At 28.8% G+C, this 20,020-nt stretch overlaps 2 protein-coding genes across 4 annotated transcripts; one reads left to right on the forward strand and one right to left on the reverse strand.

Moving 5' to 3' along the window:
• Positions 1-56: 56 nt before the first annotated feature.
• LOC149887988 (alpha-1B adrenergic receptor-like) lies at positions 57-14,296 on the reverse strand. Of its 3 annotated transcripts, none has more exons than XM_090088383.1 (2): positions 14,217-14,296; positions 57-2,353 (listed from the first exon to the last, which is right to left on the reverse strand). In XM_090088383.1, exon 2 carries the CDS (start codon positions 2,264-2,266, stop codon positions 1,094-1,096), a length of 1,173 nt encoding a protein of 390 aa, XP_089944509.1. In that variant the 5' UTR covers positions 2,267-2,353; positions 14,217-14,296; the 3' UTR covers positions 57-1,093. The 3 variants fall into 3 exon arrangements, with proteins under 3 accessions (XP_089944509.1, XP_089944508.1, XP_089944510.1); XM_090088382.1 differs by lacking the exon at positions 14,217-14,296 and adding an exon at positions 9,049-9,080; XM_090088384.1 differs by lacking the exon at positions 14,217-14,296 and adding an exon at positions 7,079-7,096.
• A 2,895-nt stretch (positions 14,297-17,191) lies between these two features.
• On the forward strand, positions 17,192-18,901 carry LOC145189303 (5-hydroxytryptamine receptor 1A-like). The gene has a single exon (XM_090088365.1). The coding sequence runs from the start codon at positions 17,383-17,385 to the stop codon at positions 18,556-18,558; it is 1,176 nt and encodes a 391-aa protein (XP_089944491.1). The 5' UTR covers positions 17,192-17,382; the 3' UTR covers positions 18,559-18,901.
• Positions 18,902-20,020: the final 1,119 nt, after the last annotated feature.

Genomic DNA, 20,020 nt, shown 5'->3' on the forward strand with positions numbered 1-20,020 from the left:
TATGCATACAACTAATCGCTGTTTTGTCTACTGTAATATGAAAAGTATAGGATGCATATGGTGCAATTACATGCTTTCTTTGTATTGGTTGATCTAATAAACTCATCAGCAACTACTTTAAGAAGTAAAATGTCAAAATGAAACATGTAAATATACTATGTAACACATAAACAATTTTCATTTGACCTAGTTCTTTTCTAGTAAAAAAAAAACAAAAAAACATTGCATATAATGTAAATCGAAAAAGAGAAAAACTGCCATTTTTGAAAAAGGCGGGTACTTAACTCAAAAAAGTGTTTTGCATTGTATGGTAAAGAAGTTTTCTTTCCGAAGTTGTGCATTTCTGTTTTAATGCTCGGTTTAAAAACCACATTAAATTAGTCGAAAGTTGAACGTGATAGTCAAGCTAGAAAACAAAATCAGCATTACTTTCAAGTTGTAGTTCATGTGAGAATCAGCAATAAAAGTCACCTAAAAGGAAGAAGAGGAAAAAGGAAGGTGGGAAATTTTGATTTCTATACTTCTCTTCCTCTCATTCAATAATTTTAAAAAAAAATTTGCTCAAATTTATTAAAGTTGTTCGAAAGTACCGAGTTTTATATTCCACCAGACCGTTACTCACCTAAGTGTCCAAGGTTAATCCTGGTCCCTGACCTTACGCATGCGTTGATCAGGCGATAAAACTCCTAACATTACTTTAATTTTTAAAAATTTTCAAAGAAATTTTTGTATAAACACTAACAGAATAACCGTTTTTTTTAAAATTAAAAGAGTTACAATTTAAAAAAAAGTTAACTTTCATTTAGATTAGGGCCTTTAGGGTAAATCTTGGATTATGGCCTTTAGTATAAAATCTTGGATTAAGGTTAACAATCCTTAACAATAATTTGTAAAAACTACTCAACTCCATATTTATTAACAAGACAAAGTTGTTTTTTTTTAAACTTATCCAAATATATCGAAAATATTCACCTAATTGCATAAATAATTATTTTTAAATAGTTTATATACGCTGGCAATCAAACGAAAAAATCACAGTCTCTCTCAATAATTTGTTATGCTTTCAATTACAATTATTGTGATTCGAAGATTCCTAATTTCGACATTTTCTGCATAGAAGACACAGAAGAGCAGTTTTCCACATCTGTATCACGTGTTTCCGAAAGCTACGATTTAAAATGGAGTAGATTAAAGGATTGAGTATACAGTTTAAACAAGCGCACATTATTCCAAACGTTGCCACGTGATAACGTTTCGGAATCAAATTAAAAGAATATAACATCGATCCCACAAAGACGGGAGTCCAACAAATAAAGAAGCTAAGCACGAGAAGCATCAACATTTTTGTAACTCGAACTTCTTTGAAGTGTTTTTTTATAGCAATCTTCCGCAAATTTTCTTTTGCGTTTGGATTCTGTGACCCTATGTTGTTCTTCATTAGCAAACCTTCGTCGTTACATTTTTTAAAGGAGTCTTCAATCTTATACTTGGAGTAGTAATCAAGAACTTTCTTATCATTGAAGCTAAGATGTTGATCAACTGCTTGATAGTGAACTGATGAAATAGAAACGTTTTCAAACGACTGCGATTTAGCTCCCGTGGGTTCTGAAAATTCGGCAGCATTCATGCTGCTCCTCAATTTATTTTTTTCGTGTTTATGTAACATGAAAAATATGCGCAAATACAAACTTGCCAAAAATATCATTGGCACCACATATGCAACCAAAGCGATAAAAATAGAATAAGAGGGTGATTTTTTACCATTAATTGTGCAGAAATTAGAACCTGATTTGAAACCACTCCAACCAATCAAAGGTGGTATTGAAATTAGTACTGAAAATGTCCACACACTAATGATGATAACAGTCGTCCGTTTTCTCGTGTAAAGATATTTTATTTTGTTGGCTTTTGCTACATTAAAGTATCTGTTGATACTGATCATAACAAGAGTCCATATTGACGTTGTGCAGAAAAGCGAGTTTAAAAAACCTACCGCATCACAAACGAAATATCCCAGAAGCCATTTTTTCGCTATAGTAGTAACAATAATTGTTGGTATGCCACATACAGTGAATAAAAGATCAGTTATTGCAAGATTTAAAACAAAGTAGTTAGTTACAGTTTGCAGTTTTCGATTTTTTGTTATTGCAATAATTACTACCGAGTTACCAATTACACCCAGCAAAACGCATAAAGTTAAAAAGATTGATTTAATCGTAATAACAACTTCAGCTTTTTCTATCTCACTATTGTCAATAATCGCCATTTTAAAAATAAACTTTAGTTTTTAATATTGCAATCATAAATATTGATACGTCCATAAACATGTTCAGCTTTACCAACATCCTCATAACTAAATATACAAAATAATCCGTCAAGTTATAGCGACAAGTTTTCTTTTTAACATTAATCCGCACTAAGCTGGAAACGTAAGTTTTATATCATAATCTTAATATACCGTATGTAGGAGAGACGCGTAAGACTAACGTCAAGAAAATCTCCAATTTTGTTAACCACAAAATGTAAAAAACAAACAAGAGAAATTAATTAAAAAACACTAAAAATAGTTTCTTCTGAAAGATTAAAAAAACAAAACAAAGCAAAACATTCTTTAATCAAATTAGTAATCTTCAAATCAAAATTTAAAAACTGTTCTTCTTCAAAGAAAGCTTCTGTGAACTGAGGAAAGAAAACGCTAATTAATCCACGTTAGGCTTTGTGGGACAATAAATACAAGACAAACTTTGGTTGCTTTTTTTTATAATATTACACTCCATCCTCAGCAAATTACACCTCCATTGCAAACCACTAAAAAATGGTTCTTTATCACTAAAAAATGGTTCCTTACAGTATAGTCATGGTAACTATTGCTCTATTTTTGTCTCGCCTAACAGTGCGAAACTTTTTAATATTCACCTGAAAGTAAACCAATGCGGAAGAGTTTACTAAAAGGGCGAAAAAATTTTTATGTATTTTTTAACAATCTTTTGTTATATATTTTTATTATTTTTATATTTTTATTCATTTTATCGATTTTTTATGTTAAAGTTTTTTACTTTAATTTCATCTATATGTCAACCTACCGGCAGTAGCAATTTTGTTTTTTGCATTAGTATTTCTTAACAATATTGGCTAATATATTTTTACTTAATAGAAAACTGTCAAGTAATGATACCGTCAATCGAAGTTAGTGGGCACGGCAGGCGGTTGACTCATATTTTATGTATGTAAACAAAAAATGTAAAAACCTAACTCGGGGTACTTAGTTTACAAAGCGCATTAGAAAATATTATTCCATAATTATGCAACACCTATAATTATGCATTAATTGTTATTATGCAACAATTGTAAAAAGTTAAAAAGAATTTTAAAAATTAATCTTTTTGAAGACACCTCCTAATAAAAAAAGTTGATATTTCAATTTTTTTTATTTTATCTTATTTTTTTAGTTTATTGGTAGTTAGTTAAAAAACTCTTCGTTCGCCAGTTAAAGGAACTCATTAAAAATCAAACCCTTGTTGTTTGAATTTCTCTAAACTAATGCGAATTACTTCACTTGAATCACTCTGTTGACGAAGCTTTTTTTTTTTTTTGCTCGCATCAGTAGATTTTCAGTGTGAACATTAGAAATATTACAGTTGAGGAAATTCTCCTGGTGCACAACAACGATGTTTGCATACGATGCTCATCCATCTGATATTAAATGTTATCTATGTAAAACCCATCTCTCAAAGAGTGTAAAAACTTCTCTTAAAAACGTTTAGATATAACTAAACCAGCAGAATCAGTTTTCAAGCAAAGCATACTACAGCTTAATTGATAAGAAAAGAATAATTTAATTTTTAATTAAATTTAGGTTGTTTTAAACTATTTTTACACATTTTTGAACATCATTTTCAGAACAATCATTATTTTCCGAAATTTACCAACATCGTTTTACCGGTAAATCTGGTTCATCTTTTTTTATCACAACTAGCTGGCCGGTAATGTCAATTCACTTGGATTTCCCTCGAGCCATTGTTCACACAGTTCTCTATATTGGTTAGACCAATTAACAGTAGTGTGTTTGTAACCCACTTCTGCTTCTTCTTGCGATGTCTTTTTGTGTAAAATCGACATTCTCTCCCGTTCATTGTGACTATAACTTAGTGCTTTGAAAGATGATTTTTGATGAAAAAAAAGCTATTAGTTCTTCTATTAACTTTTTTTTTGGACATTACCAAAAAATAATGTCTACAAATTGTGGACGTTGCCAAATTTTTCCATCGATTACTCCTTTTCAATCTATTATTAAACATTGACTGACAAATATTGTATAGAAATAAATTAGTTATAAGCCGATTATGGACACACTTATTACAACATTTTTATCTGATAAAAGACGAGCTTATGTGATAAGATGGTATCTTAAAGTCAAGAGGTCATTCGGTTGTACTTATCATCTGACATTCGATAACATCATCTGGATATTGATTTATTGTTAAACATTTGTCTGTTTGTTAATTAATAAGTAAAGTACCAAAACGCCTAATAACAGAAATTAGCAAAACAGAACTTTTAGTGGATCAGAATGGCAGTGGTGGTTCTGTATCAGCAGTGTCTGATTCAGTTATAGAAGATAGCAACTCAAACATTGGAGTGCATATTCGTAGGCAGTGTGGTGGTTTTCTGAAACTGTTAAACATTTGTCACAGTCAATGATAAAAGATCAAAATCCAGACAATAAATCGAAAATTTTAATTAACAATAAAACGATGTGCTTACGATATTAGCATTTCATAGTTTAAAAAAAAAAAGCACTAATTTTTACTTTGCATGTTAAAAACTTTTAAAAACTTTAAAATTAAATTTTTTTCTCTAAAAGAAAATTGAAAATTTACTGAAGTCTCGATTTTGCAAAACTCTTTTGTTAAAGAATAGGCCGGGTGAATAAAAATGAGCAATTGCTTTTACTCAGTAATTGGTCAGCTTTACGTGAATAAAAACTTCAACAACTTTTCTTAAGTTTTTATTCGCGTAAAATTGAGCAATTACTGAGTAAATTGCTTACCTTTACGCGAATGAAAATATGAAGAAAACTGCTGAAGTTTTTATTCACGTAAAGCTGACCAATTACTGAGTAAAAGCAGTTGCTCATTTTTATTCACCCGGTCTAATATTACGAAAACAAACGAACTTTTTAAATACTTTTTAATACGCAATAAAAGAGGTTTTTTTTACCTTTTTAGTGTACGTATATAAAATACGACTTAACCCCAAATTTATGGTCTGGTACAATTTAATAAAAGTAATTTTTCTCGCTAAAAAATTGTAATTCTTTATATTTTTTCCTAATAAAATTGATTTTAAATATTTCAGAAATTCCTAAAATATTTACTTGTTTTAAAAGATTAAATATTTAGAAATAAGTTAAATTATTTTTAGGAAGCTTTATTATGGCATTTTATTATTTTATTATTATTTTATATCATATATTTAACTGACCCAAGCAATCTTGTTTTTTATTAGTATATAGCTTTTATTAGTTTTTTAGTATATTTTTCAATATATTAAACTAAATTTCGGCAACGAAATTTTTTTCAATTTTTGTATAAAATTTTGTGAACAAAAAAATCACCAGCATATATATATATATTTTTTTGTAATAATAAAAAAAAAAAACAACTAAAAAACAAAACAAAATGTTTTTTATAAGAAACTCAGAAAAATGTTTTTTATAAGAAACTCAGAAAAATGTTTTTTTATAAGAAACTCAGAAAAATGTTTTTTTATAAGAAACTCAGAAAAATGTTTTTTTATAAGAAACTCAGAAAAATGTTTTTTTATAAGAAACTCAGAAAAATATTTTTTATAAGAAACTCAGAAAAATGTTTTTTATAAGAAACTCAGAAAAATGTTTTTTTATAAGAAACTCAGAAAAATGTTTTTTATAAGAAACTCAGAAAAATGTTTTTTTATAAGAAACTCAGAAAAATGTTTTTTTATAAGAAACTCAGAAAAATGTTTTTTTATAAGAAACTCAGAAAAATGTTTTTTATAAGAAACTCAGAAAAATGTTTTTTATAAGAAACTCAGAAAAATGTTTTTTTATAAGAAACTCAGAAAAATGTTTTTTTATAAGAAACTCAGAAAAATGTTTTTTATAAGAAACTCAGAAAAATGTTTTTTTATAAGAAACTCAGAAAAATGTTTTTTATAAGAAACTCAGAAAAATGTTTTTTTATAAGAAACTCAGAAAAATGTTTTTTTAATTTTTGAAAAAAATTTGTAAAAAGAAAAACAAAACTTCAAAGAGTAAATTTTGTGGCTTAATCAGCAGTGAACTGTTGCCAATAGCAACAATTATATTGCACACAAAGGCATAAAATTTTTATAAATATTGGATTACGGGTATTTCAGATCATATCTAATACTTGTCTACTAAATCAGGTTGATTTGCAGCAACATATATTAAATGGGAATGCAATCCCTTCTTTTGTGAAGTTCATTATTCTTATTAATCAGCCTTAATACTGAATTAATTTTTACCTACAAAAAAATTGTTTAAAAAAAAAATAGTTTGATGGTTTAATATTGTAAATCTTAAAAATGCCCAACTACTAAAAAATGTTGCTGTAAATTATCAAATACCTTATAAAAAAAAATATTAGTATTATTGGAACCATCTGTGTTTTTTTTATAAGGCCAGGTAATAAGCAATAGAACTATACAATATAATTTCTAGAAAAGTACAAATAGTTATGAAAACATTCAAATCAGTAGCTCTTTTGACATTCATGGAAAAAATGAGTTCTTAAAGTGACAATCGTCCAAGCAGAACCGTTATGAAATTTTTTTGCGCATTTTGCAAAAAATGCGCAAAGCAGCGCCCTGTATTAATTTTTTACTTATACCGTACATAAATCTTTTTACTAATGCTTACGTTTTAATTACATTTGCTCATAAATTTTAATCCAGCTAAATTTATAATGACAAAAGGAAGTGAAAGTTGAAATTAAAAATATTACATTTTTATTTTGACCAAAAAAATTTCATATAAAAAAGCAAACAACCCATTACACGTTTTAAACTTACTCACGTTAATAGTATATACGCACGGTAGCGGATGCAAAGGAGACAATGGTAGACCACCACCCTTGAAAAAGTTTCCTAAAACGCGGTACTCCTCCCCTACATTGTTGAAAAAAATTTGCAATAGCAGCAAGAATGGTAATTGACGAATAACACCACTTTAATTCTGTAGGTATTATGAATTTATTTTGGGCTTTCACATTTTGGAATACTTTTCAGAGCGTATTAACAAATTAACAGAGGGATGTGTGCTTACCATACAGAAAATTGTTTTGGAAATGGTCAAATTAAAGTAAAAAAGTTTTGAATTTTTTAGAAATTGTTATCTGTATAAAGTATTGTTGTTTTTAACTTTTTATTCTGCAAAATAACAAATGTTAAGCTCCGTGTGTTTTGTTATTTCAAAAATATTTTTTATTTGATTAAAAATACAAAATGAAAATTATGAAAGTTAATCAGTTGCATAAAGAAGAAAAAATGAGGATTTTTTAGAAATTGGTATCTGTATAACAGGGATTTAAGCAAATAAATTATTTTGTAAATTCGTTATACCTGTTTGAGGTTATTTTTAGAAATCAAATGAATATATGAATAGCATAAATATAATTAGCAAATATAATATATAAGTAGAATATATGGAAAAAACAAATTTATTAATAGAATATATAAATAACAAAACATTAAAAAGACGAAGGTTTTGTTTTAATAATGCTAAAGTAGTTTGTAAAATCTAGGATTCATAGGATGCAGGAGTTTGAAGCTCCAAGTAAAATCATAAGTAGAGAGCTCTAACTTTCATTAGTCTGCTATTACTTCACTACCTCCCCCTCCCCTCCATCATCCTCCTATCTAAAATCTAATAAGTTTTGTTGCCGGGGTCGCGTAAGATTCACTTACAAAAGTTTGGCCTAACTCTCCCATCAGCCTTCAGATGCGATGTACTTATGCAACTTAAAATATATTGGAAAAAATTTAAAAGCGCTTTTATTTTATAAATATTTAGTTTTTATTTTTGGACTATTTCAAAATACAAAGAATTTATTTTTTTTTGCCATATTAATATATTATATTTTTAATGGTTGCTGACATTTTTTTTTTTTTCATTTTAGGTTTTAAGACTATTTGACGATGGAAAAATGAACAAAAAATTTATACGTTTATTGATGTTAGGGAATAACTTTATTGAGGGTGCCCCGTTTACTCCTTTTGGGTTTCCTTGAAACTAAAACCTGAGTCCGCCTCTTAATACATCTATGAAATACATTTATTAAATATAAATTTAATATTTAAAACATTAGGTCATAATTTTGACTTTTTTTTAACTTTATTTACCTCTTTGATTTTGATTTAAAATGGTTGTCTAAAAATTGCTTTCATTTTTATGCGATATTGTTGTAAATATATGCTGAATTATTATGATTTGCTTAGGTAATTGCTATGTAATAATAAGGGTAATATGGAGATGTAATATGAAATACCACAGTATTAAAAACATTATATATCTATAATATCTAAAATATATAAAATTGCATTTGTGTAGACACTAAAGTCTTCCAATATGTGTGTTTCCACTACATCTGTTTTGTTATACTATTTTCAATTTTGCCCTATCATTTTCTCAACATGTAGAGAAGTTTTGGCGCCGCTTTGTGTTTGTTGTTTTTGGGCTGTTGGGCCATGTGATCCTTTATCCAAATAAAGCACCGTATCTACTTTTGAAAAAATGTACTTTTTTTACATTTGAGTTGAGTAATTGAGATGTGTATTTCAGCTGAAATTTAAGTTGCCTATATTTATTATACTATTATTATTATTATATTATACAATTTTTAACATTTGAAACTTTTCTCTTTTTTCAACTTTGTGCAACTTTAAAATTTTATTGCAAAATTTTATTCAAATATATAAAATTAATCCATTCAATACAAACACATGAAATATTTAAATTCATACTAAAATCCTGCAAAATAAGAATACCTGTGTTCCACTAAGCAAAGACACAACCTTCTGATTTTACTTTAATCGTTTTGCGCTTTCTAATATTTTAAAAGTAAATATTTGTTTACAAGTTTTTGTTATTTGAAGACACAGGGTTTTAAAACATTTCAAATCATCTTTGAATTTTTTAATATTAGTTGCATTGAACTCGAAGAACAAATATGAATTAGCTTTGAAGGCCAAATATATTATAACCTGAGAAAGCGGTTTTTTATAGTTCAAAACAAGTTATAATGCTTATAAAATAGACCACTAATAAAGAGTTCCATAAGCGTCTTTGTCGATTAATTTGTGTACAAAAATGATTATCCACAAATTTAAAAATTTAACATTTATGTTTTGTGAATTAAATAGTTAATAAAGCTGTTTTCAACAAGCAATCAATCTCATTGTTACTATTATTTAACATATATTTTGTGTATTACAAGGTCGAAGGAGCTAGCCACTTTCTCTTCCCGTTTTATGTTTTTCGACATTTTATTCTTCGCTAACCTGACCACTTTTCAAGTGGCCTGGTCAACCTTAAAGTTTCTTTCCAAACTTTAACCCTAGTATTAGTAAACTTTATTGAAATTAGAACTAGAAGTACTTTTACAAATATTGATACAAAATAAATGAAAAAGTGTTTCATTTATATCTAAATTAATGCAATACCAAAACAAACTGAAAAATTTTTCCTTGTTAAGATCAATAGAAATTTTCATCTATCTTTCATATCAACTAAATAAAAAATCCTGTGTTATTTCTTCAAAAAAAACATACAATCAAAATATGTTTTCTTCTTTAACCAAAGGCTGAAATTTAGCTTTTGTTGCACTAAGGATAAAACCCCCAAAATTGAATTTTTTGCAACATTTTGGGTATGGTATTACATCTTGGACGTGCTTTTAGGTATGGTCTCATCATTTCAGGTAACAAAAGCTTCTATCAAAAAGTCAGTGTCAAAAAGTCACTTCTTTTAACTAAAAACCGCATCGTAATTTATAATTAAAGCAATTGTCTTTTTTTTTCCTTACATTAATTTTAAGTCTTTTATGAAAATAAAAAACTTCAATTTCACACTAACTCCCCATTTTAACTCTTTTTTTTTGCAAACAAAAAAACATCATTGGAGAGAAAAGTTGAAAAAAATTTTAAACATGAAATTTTAAACAAAAATGTTTCATAAATAAAGAGCACAGGGGGAAAAAATTCACGTTTTCAAAATTTTTAGGTTTTCCTTCCTGTCTAACAGATAATCAAATAAAATTTGGTCTTTCAAAAGTTTTCACTTTGACATTGGAGAAAATAACGTGTTTTACTTGATCCTGGCCTTGGCTTGTCTTTTCAAGCAAGCCGAATTTCTTTCATTCGCGGAGAACTCTTTAGCCATTTCCCTTTTTGACTTAAGCGGTTTCCGAGGAACTACTTTTACTTCAGTATTAATTACAACAAAAAATTCCAGAGCAATCAGTGATAAGTATTTAAAGTGATGTGAAAAGGTAATTTGCTTTATGAGAAACTTTAGTTACAATTTTACAGCGCTTTTAATACCATTTAACAAGATTTTAAGTGGAGAAGAGACTTGCAATTGCGATAAAACGAAATTGCGTCAGCTTAATCGAGAACGAGGAAAATTTTGATATTCCGAAAATCGATAAGTTAATTGAATTTTTTTCGTAAAAAACGTCGTTATTTGATTTGTAATTTACAATCATATTCTAACTAACGAAATTAATTGTAAGATTCAATCGTAATAACTTGTATCTTACGTCAGTTACAAAACTTCCGTTAATAATTTGTGTTAAAGTTCATAAATAACGATATGGATCTTTCTATAAATTGTGTTTTTTATATTATTTTATTTGTTCACAAAATTGTGCTTCACATACCAGATCAGTTCTCATTTAAAAAAAAAGAGATTTAAAAGTCTTATTAATATCGCTAAGTTTATTGAATTTATTGAGATATTAATAATGAAATTAATCTTTTTTTATTTTTATTTTAATCGTTATTTACGATTCGTGAACGTAAATATTCGTAAGTTACGAAACTTACCTACATTTTTTTCAAATAAATTCCTACAGTCCTGGTGTCATTAACATGTCAAAATTCTCCATATGGCGTGGTTTGGTAAGGGCAGCGAGGGTGCCCAGCAAGCACACAACGTTGAAACAACGCTGAAATAACGTTGATCGACGTTGATCAACGTTATTTCAACGTTGTGTGCTTGCTGGGTGGTTAGGTTCCAATTGATGACTCGTAGGAGAAAGGAAACACTGAGGTCTCGGATGATAATGAATGTAAAAAAGGAGCAATTGCTACTCAAAACACCTTTCAGTCTCTGTACTCTGCAACAGAGGAGTTGTGATTGTTGTTAGAAGATCCATGTGCAAACAAATTTAATATTTTTTCCATAGTTTAAAATTCTAAACATTTTTATAACAACTTCAATAAAAGTAAAACTGCTCTAGTCTATGTGTATAACATTCTTTAAAAGTACGTCAGTACCGAATGGGTTTGTAGAAAAATCTTCGTCAGTTGTAATTGTAAGAATAGTAAGGATCGTAATAAATTAATCGATGGTTGTCTTAATTTTAAACGGAAATTTCGAGCAAATTTCATTGATTTATGTAAGCTATAACGATCCTTTCGAGCACATTACTTGAAGTTGCGAATTAGTTGAATCAATTACTCGTCGGAATTTCAATATTGCAATTTTATTGATATCGTTAATAACGTTCATTTAATTTTACGAACGCACGTAATTTTAGTCTTTAATCATAACGTTCACAAAAATTTCGTAAGTCTTTCCTCTAGGTTTAAGAAAAGAATCAAACTTTTGGATGGATGCTGCTGTCATGGATGTTACTAAGATGGATTTTACTTTAGAGGGTGAGTACCTTTTAATTTCATTTATCATTTTACTAAAAAAAAAAAAAAAAGTAATGCGTGTTTAGAAGCGTGTTAGAATATGTTTTGAAAAACTACATTAAAATAGAAAGGTTAGAATTTTTTGGTCCATTTGGCATAAATCAGTGACGAATATTACTCATATTACAAAATATTTATCCCTAACCCGAACTTACACGTAGGAATTTTCAAACATTGATACTGCTGTCACTAAAAGTTGGTCAAATTGACTTATGCCCTTTCTACCCGGGACCAAAGATATATATAAAAGAAAAATATAAACTAAACAAAAAGCTGATTTCTGGTGATAACAACTTATTTAACTTAATAAAAAACTTTTTTACTTAGAGATAAAAATTTCAGAACAAATAAAACTTTCTCATTCCTTTCCTATTAATATCCCATCAGAGTTTATGTATACATTTAGTGGAATACATTTGATTGGTCACATCGGATTACTTAACTTTAATAAGTTTTCAATATTGTAAGTTTTATCTATGGTTTAAACTTGAGGTTTAGTAAAGCTTCAGCTCGTTGGGAATCGTTGGGAAATAATTGCAGCTAAAGCTTTTGTACACCTTCTTTGGTTACAAAAGCTTTAGCTAGTCATTTACCAACGAAAAGTCAAAAACTTCAGCTGCTGTCATTTCCCAGTTGAAAGTGAAATGTTTTTACAAAGTGAGTAACGCTATTAGAAACATAGAGGTAGCAGTTGCTTTTTGTTTTCGCATGTGTTAAAGCATGTTATTAAAATTTATCACTACATCGTTTTTACTTTACGTTTTTAATTTATCACGTTGGACAATTTTTTCTAATTTAATTTTTCAAATCGTGTGTGTTCTTTTTCAAAAAAGGAGTTCTATGAAAAATGACAGAAAGATGCTGGAAGTTTTTTTTTTTTTTTTATTTGTCATTATAAAGCTCTTCTTTTTCCCACAAATGAGAGTTGGAGAAGTTAATCGGGAAGTTGAAAAGCATTCAGCAAATTTCAAATTTTATTTGCACTTTTTTTCCTTTTTTACTTATTTATATTCTCAAACTATCGTTATACTTTATTTACACTATTTATTTTTTACTTATGTTCTCAAACTGTCCTCATGGCTGACAAAATTATCCGAAGAGTGTAGCTTTTTTTTGTTTTTTTTTTAAAAAAATACTATACTCGTAAATTTTAACATAATTTATGTTCAGAAAAACTATACGCATAATTTAAAAGGTGATATGAATAATCTTTAGTATTGAACCAATTTCTACAGGGGAGAGGTCGGGGCATTGGTACATTTCGAAAAGAAATAAAAAAACAAAAAGAACTTCAGAAAAAATCGGAAGTAAATAATTTTAGCCATTTTTTAAATGTGTTAGCAGCATTTTAAGATAACTTATGTTCAGAAATATTAATGGTTAAGTATAATACTTTTGAATTTTTTTAAACATAGTTTTTTTGTACCAATGCTCCCTCACATGGGGAGCATTGGTACACAACGTGTTTACATTATTACAATAAGAAATTTCATCAAAAAAAGCGCAATTTGAAAGAAAGATAAAACAGATTTTAAAACCAACGAAATATTTTGTAACATATCAAGAAACATATGGAGAATTTATTTAAATTGCCAGTATTTAAACATTTATATTTACACTGCATAGGTGCATAGTGTATGAAAGAATTAGAGAAGCGTTTGAGAATAAGAGCCACGTTGTAAAAGATATATTTTACCACACTGTACCAAGTATATATGTAATCTACAAAACAGATGTCAAAAATTGTGCACCAATTTTTCCCAATTTCATTGTACCAGTCCTCAGCCTCTACGAGTGAGTGCTTTGAAATGAAATATCTTTTTATGTACTAAAAAATTTTTAATTTTTTGAGTTTTAGGTTTAAACTTAAATTTGAACAAATTAAAGCATCAACACTCTAAAAAAGAGTGTTGATGCTTTAATTTGTTCACCATGCGCACAGTTAAACATAAAAAAATCAACGTAGCGGCAAAATAAACAAAAGGTAAATTTACAGGTAACAAATGCTTAAAAGCTAACAATATTTTCTGTGGAAGAAGTGATTATAAACAACATTTGGTATGTGCATTCAAAAGTTGAAATTGATTTAAAACGGCTGAATACTTGCCTGTGTACCAATGCTCACTCCTCTCGCCTATTATTTATTCAGCAGTTTCCAAAAATAAACGCAATAAAACTGTTTGTTGATCCTTTTTTTAAGAACAAAACAAACAAAAAATTTCATAAAAACATACCTTTTTTTTTTGCATAGTAGGAAAAATATTTTTCTACTGTGACACCAGCAAGTTCACAAGTTCACTCATTTTTTTATTTAGTTTTATGAAGCTAAAAAACATTTGAAAATGTTGTAAAAAAAAATTAACACAAAGTTTTAAATTGATTTCCGTTACATTTCCTTCTCAAAGCAACTTTTCTTCAACTTTTTATTAATAAATGCTAGTTTGATTATTTGTTATAAAGTTTACATATATTTTCTATTGATGACCAGTTTAGTCGCTGTTAAGAATTTTGTTGCTGAGGTTTTGAGAAGATTTGAAAGTTTAGATGCATAGAAGTAAGTAAAAAAAGAATTGAGCAAAACATGAAGACTCGCTCCAAAATAAGTTACAGAGCAATAGCAAGTAGATTTTTAGTTTCCGAGATTTTGTGTCAGAAAAACTGAGAAAATATTTAAAACGAAAGGTGGTATAAAACGTCATCCATGATCCGGAAGGTCAAAAAAAAATCAACAGTGAAATCATCAGTGTGACAACAGGCTTTTATATTTCGTCAAGTGAGAGCTAAATTAAAATCTTAAATAAAAGCCATGAAAAACGCGTTTTAATCAGAAACGCGTTTCTGATTAAAAAAACGCTTGAATTGCAAAAAATGAAATAAATTTTAGATCAAACACTAAGCTTAAAACCAATTAAATCTATTTGGGCTAGGATGGAAAAAACAAAACAAAAGCTAGTCAAAAAGTAGTCTAAAAACGAAAACTAGACAGGATTTGGAGAGTGTTTAGATAAAGTTCAAGTAATTCATGGTACCCTAACAAGAGAGCTGTAAATTCTAGTTGAAGTGTCAACTAGAACTTACATCTATCTTGTTAAACCGAGGCAAAAGAAACGTGTTGGCACGCAAAAAAAAAAAACGTGTAGCATGTAAAAAAAAAAAAACATGCGGAGAATGTTTTAAATATTAGTTTTGGTGTTTGGTTTTGTTGAGTCAATTTTGTCTTACCGTGATTTTTTTTTATTGATTTATGTTATTATCGGTTCGATAACATAATAAAATATACTTGTATGCTTTAAACAAAAAAATCTTTTGGCGCCAGTCTTTTTTGAAGACCCTGTATTGATTGGAATTTCTCCATCGGTTTTGAATAAAAATAGCTTTATAATATTTAAACGGTTGTTTAAACATTAGTAAATGTATTAAAAACAAAGTTTCAAATGCAAATGGCATCATAAATACATAGTTGTGACCTTGTCAGTGTAAATATAGCTTTATAGAAAAAACGCGATGAATATGTACCAATTAACTGCGAAAAAGCATAAGTGCAAACATAACACATTATTCCCCCCTTCTCCTATACCAATGAGCGAATGATGCTAGAGCATCCAGCCATCGGAAATTGTGTAAATGCGTAAATTCCGATGTGAGAAATAGTTTATAAAGGTGACACCGATGGGATACGACGGTGAGGAATGGTATCACATCGGGGGTGCGATGTAGTCTGAGGCCGATGCGGAGAATTTCACGCACTCTCCGATATGTTTCGAGATTTACGCATCATCGTATATGATATTTTCGCGTAATTTCACAATAAATCGTATTTACAGTGTAAACTAGTAATATTGTGATATTTCCGATGTATTTATCTATAATTACGAGGTTTTCGCAAAATTACAGAAAAATTTTACAAGCCACCACAATCCATCGTAAAATATCGGAAAATAAAAAGATTAAATCTTTTTTTTTTTTTTTTACATTTTATTTACATTTCGCAAACCATCTAAATCCAAATTACTTTTTAAAGTAAATTACTTTCACCTGACTTACTTTTAAATTGATTTACATAGACAAAGAAAAAGTAGATAACATTTTTATTTTAATTACTTTTACTGGTAATAATAAGTAACTTTAACAAGTAAAAGTTACGCATTTTTAAAATTAACTTTATGTAAATAATTCTTACATGTAATATATTATTTTACTACGCTACTTTTCAAAAAATGAATTACTTTTAAATGTAAATGTATTTGATAATTTAATCTAAGTTATATAAAGTAATATTTGTTTAAAAGTAACTTTTTTACTTCAAAGTAAGTAAAATAGCTATCCCTAATAGGTTTGTAGCAACTAAATATAAAAACTTTAATCAAATTACAGCTTTTATAGTTTAACTAGTTTTCTCTCCTTAGGACACTAATTTCCAATAAATTTCCGATGGAATTTTTAATTGCGGAGGGAATTTGCGAAAATCGGTTTTACAGTTAATTCACTCATTTTACAGATTACCATCACAATTTAATCAAATACCTCGTATTATTAGAAATACTTCGCATTTACAGTGAAATCTCGTGATAAATCATCGAATTACATAGTACCTCGAGAAACCTCGCAAGAAATTCGATGTTTTTATTTTTCCAAAATTTCTGTAAAGGTTTTCCCGATTAGTTACCGTACTTTATTTTGCCCATCGGTCGCGTACTTTTACGATGGAAAATAATCCAAATACGCACTTTTGCGTATAAACCGATGCATCGCCATCGTAAATCTCGTAAATTTCGTACGAGATTCCCGCTTAGTCTGATGGCGGGATGCTCTAAATGATAGTAATAAAAGTTATCTGGTAACAGTGTGCTAATTTTTAACTAAAAAGTTCGGTATTAATAAAGCAGTTCTATTTACAGCTTCTGAATTACAAACGAAGCTCGTAAAATCGCAGGTTGAGGCGCTTTAACCGAATGAATAAACAAACAAACAAAAAAACAAACAAAAAAAAACGAGGTACTCTGAAAATGACCTTAGCGCGTATTGTACTTGGCTGTGATACAGATATTGATCGATAACATTTTGTTACAATATTTATCAAAGGATTTTTCATGTTTCAATAAAAAAAACTGTTTTTCAGCATCGAATAAATAACTATAATTTTTAAGGAGTTGTTTTCTTTTCAAACTTGTTGTTTGCTCATGCGTTCCCAAAACAATATAAAAATTTCATAAACGTTTTAGCTTAGAATAAAACTTGGAATCTTTCTAGTTGCAAATAATAGTTATCGTTTTTTTTATCTTTAGACCCATAATGCTGTTTGAGTTACGTACAACTGTTAACCTGATTACTTGATAAACAAATTGATAATCATCTTTTAGGTTATATTTCTCAGTAAAAAATTTTTTCTACGCACCAACCATGGCATTAATTGATCATAAGGATGTAAAAGAATCAAAGACTGTTATTACAATCAAAATGGTTTATTTGATTTTTTGTGTCATCCTTGGCGTATTTGGCAACTCGGTTGTTATAATTGCTATTTTAAGAAATAAGAAGTTGCAAACAGTTACAAATTACTTTGTATTTAATCTGGCGATAGCGGACCTTTTATTTACGGTATGTGGTATACCAACTATTATATCGACCACAATTGCACAAAAATGGCTGTTGGGATCGTTTGTTTGTGACGCAGTAGGCTTTTTAAACTCCCTTTTCTGCACAACGTCAATATGGACTCTTGTAATGATCAGCATCAACAGATACTTAAATGTAGCTAAAGCCAATGAAATAAAAATTCTTTACACAAGAAAGAAGACTTTTAAAATTATAGTTTGTGTGTGGATATTTTCAGCGATTACTTCTTTCCCTCCTTTGATTGGTTGGAGTGAGTTTAGAGCAGGCGCCAACTTCTGCACAATAAATGGTAAAAAATCGTTATCCTACTCTATTGTCCTTGGTTTGGTTGCATATGTTATACCTTTGATATTTTTAACTGTGCTGTATTTCCGCATATTTTTTATGCTGTATAAACACGAAAATAAAAGGCTAAAGATTGCTACGAGAGCGCAATTTCAAATCACAAAACGGACAGTTGTCGAGTCATCATCATTTGACGATATGTCTGTTTCGTCAAATTGCTATCGTTCTATAACAGAGAAGTTCAATAATAAAAAAGCGAAAGAATTCTTATCTAATTGTAACACGGAAGTTTCTTCAGAGGCCAAATATGATAAAGTTATAAAAGAGAGCGTTTCTTTTGAGCCTCTAACAAACTCGCCAACGACTGCAAATTTGCATAAAATTACTGTAAAAAAGTATTTTAAACAAGTTCGAATAACAAAGATGTTGATGTTTCTTGTGATCAGCTTTTTTATATGTTGGACCCCATTTATTGTGGGATCAATATTATATTCTTTGGAGTTTGAAACAAAACGTTTTCATGCAACAACATTTGGAATAATGTGCGCTTGTTTGAACGCCATATTGAATCCTTTAATTTACGCCATTTTGAATCGTAACTTTAGACAATATGTTTTCAAAATACGAAATATTCCTTTTTGTTGCTTTTTAAGTAAAAAGCATCAACAAAAATAAATAAACGATTTTATAAAAATAAAATCGCAAATTGAGTAATGTAATTTATATATAACTTATTTGATCTGCGACTAAGTATACTAGAACGATAATTAAAGAGAGATAATTAGAGAGAAAAATTACAACTTCTAAAGAAAATGCGTCATCAAATCAGAAATGCCTGATCTCCCTTATTCATACGAGACCCATATTTCTTTTCTTTTTATCACAGAGCGAATCCTTTAGAACTCATAGAGCAACTTTTTTGGGAATAATAAATTGTAAACATATGCGAAATACATTATTTCGATGTATACTTATTACATGCTTCTAATAATTAAATATAAACAAATATTATTCGTAAGAACACCGACGTTGTTTTCATTGATGTCACTTAAAATGCTCAAAAAATTCTCACAAGTATTTAAACAAATAATAATTTTGAATCAGAGGATGAAACAAAGAACCTGGTTTTTAATCGTTTAGCGTTATTTGTATTTTTTTCTTATTACGAAACCAAACATTTAAATTTCTTTTCGCAATTTTTTTGGATTCAGCTTTGTTGTAAAGTTTTTTCAGAAACTGTATGTGAATTTGGCTGCTGGGTTTGATTATAATTTATTTGAAACGTCATTAAAATGTTTCTTCATAACGTAAGAATTAACACAAGATATTTACTTCGATGTTGAAATCTGCCGGTGATTATTTCAAAAACGCTTTTTCGTATAAAAACCATAAAAAACTTCTATGCGAGAACTTCGTACTGCAACGATGTAAAGACAAATTTTAATAAATACTTTAATACGTGTAAAAACAAAAAGCAACTGCTACCTGTATGTTTCTAATGGCATCACTCATTTTTTAACAATATCTCACTTTCAACTGGGAAATGACTGCAGCTGAAGTTTTTGACTTTCCATCGGTAAATGACTAGCTAAAGCTTTTGTAACCATAGGAGGGATACAAAAGCTTTAGGGTGGAATGCAAGAATCGAACTTAAGTCAAGTTCAACTTGAAATCTCAAGTTCGACTTTATCAAGTCAGATTTGAAAATTTGATTTGAGCGAATGCGTAAACGAGACTTGAAAATTTCAAGTTCGTGCTTGAGAAAGTCGAACTTGAAAAATAGTCGAGGCGTTAAATTCAGGCGCTTATCGGAAAATGCACTTCGCAACCAATAGCAGCAATGGATTATTTTTACGGGAAAAATCTTTTACTGAAACAAATTCGTGTAATGATATTTGTATAATACACGATTAAATAAAAAGTTAACAACAGTAAAAAAAAAAACGGTCTTGCTATGTATTTTTCATTACAAAAATAAATTCATCATGGCACTTTCAGTTCCAAATCCTAAGTTGTAGGTAAACAACGGTTGGTCATATCTACCACTCAAGTGATCAAGACAATATCTCTTGATTTCTCCAATTTAACAGATTCCATTTGAATAAAATTACATGGAAATGTTCTAGAAAATACAGAA

The sequence above is a fragment of the Hydra viridissima genome, unplaced genomic scaffold, assembly GCF_058129835.1.
Source record: "Hydra viridissima isolate aposymbiotic clone 2 unplaced genomic scaffold, HvirCarnegie_v1 scaffold_5, whole genome shotgun sequence".
In the NCBI taxonomy this organism is placed as follows: domain Eukaryota; kingdom Metazoa; phylum Cnidaria; class Hydrozoa; order Anthoathecata; family Hydridae; genus Hydra; species Hydra viridissima.

Bases quoted from the DNA above. Each gene is read 5' to 3' on its own strand.
- LOC149887988 (XM_090088383.1), bottom strand. From the start codon at position 2,266: ATGGCGATTATTGACAATAGTGAGATAGAAAAAGCTGAAGTTGTTATT.
- LOC145189303 (XM_090088365.1), top strand. From the start codon at position 17,383: ATGGCATTAATTGATCATAAGGATGTAAAAGAATCAAAGACTGTTATT.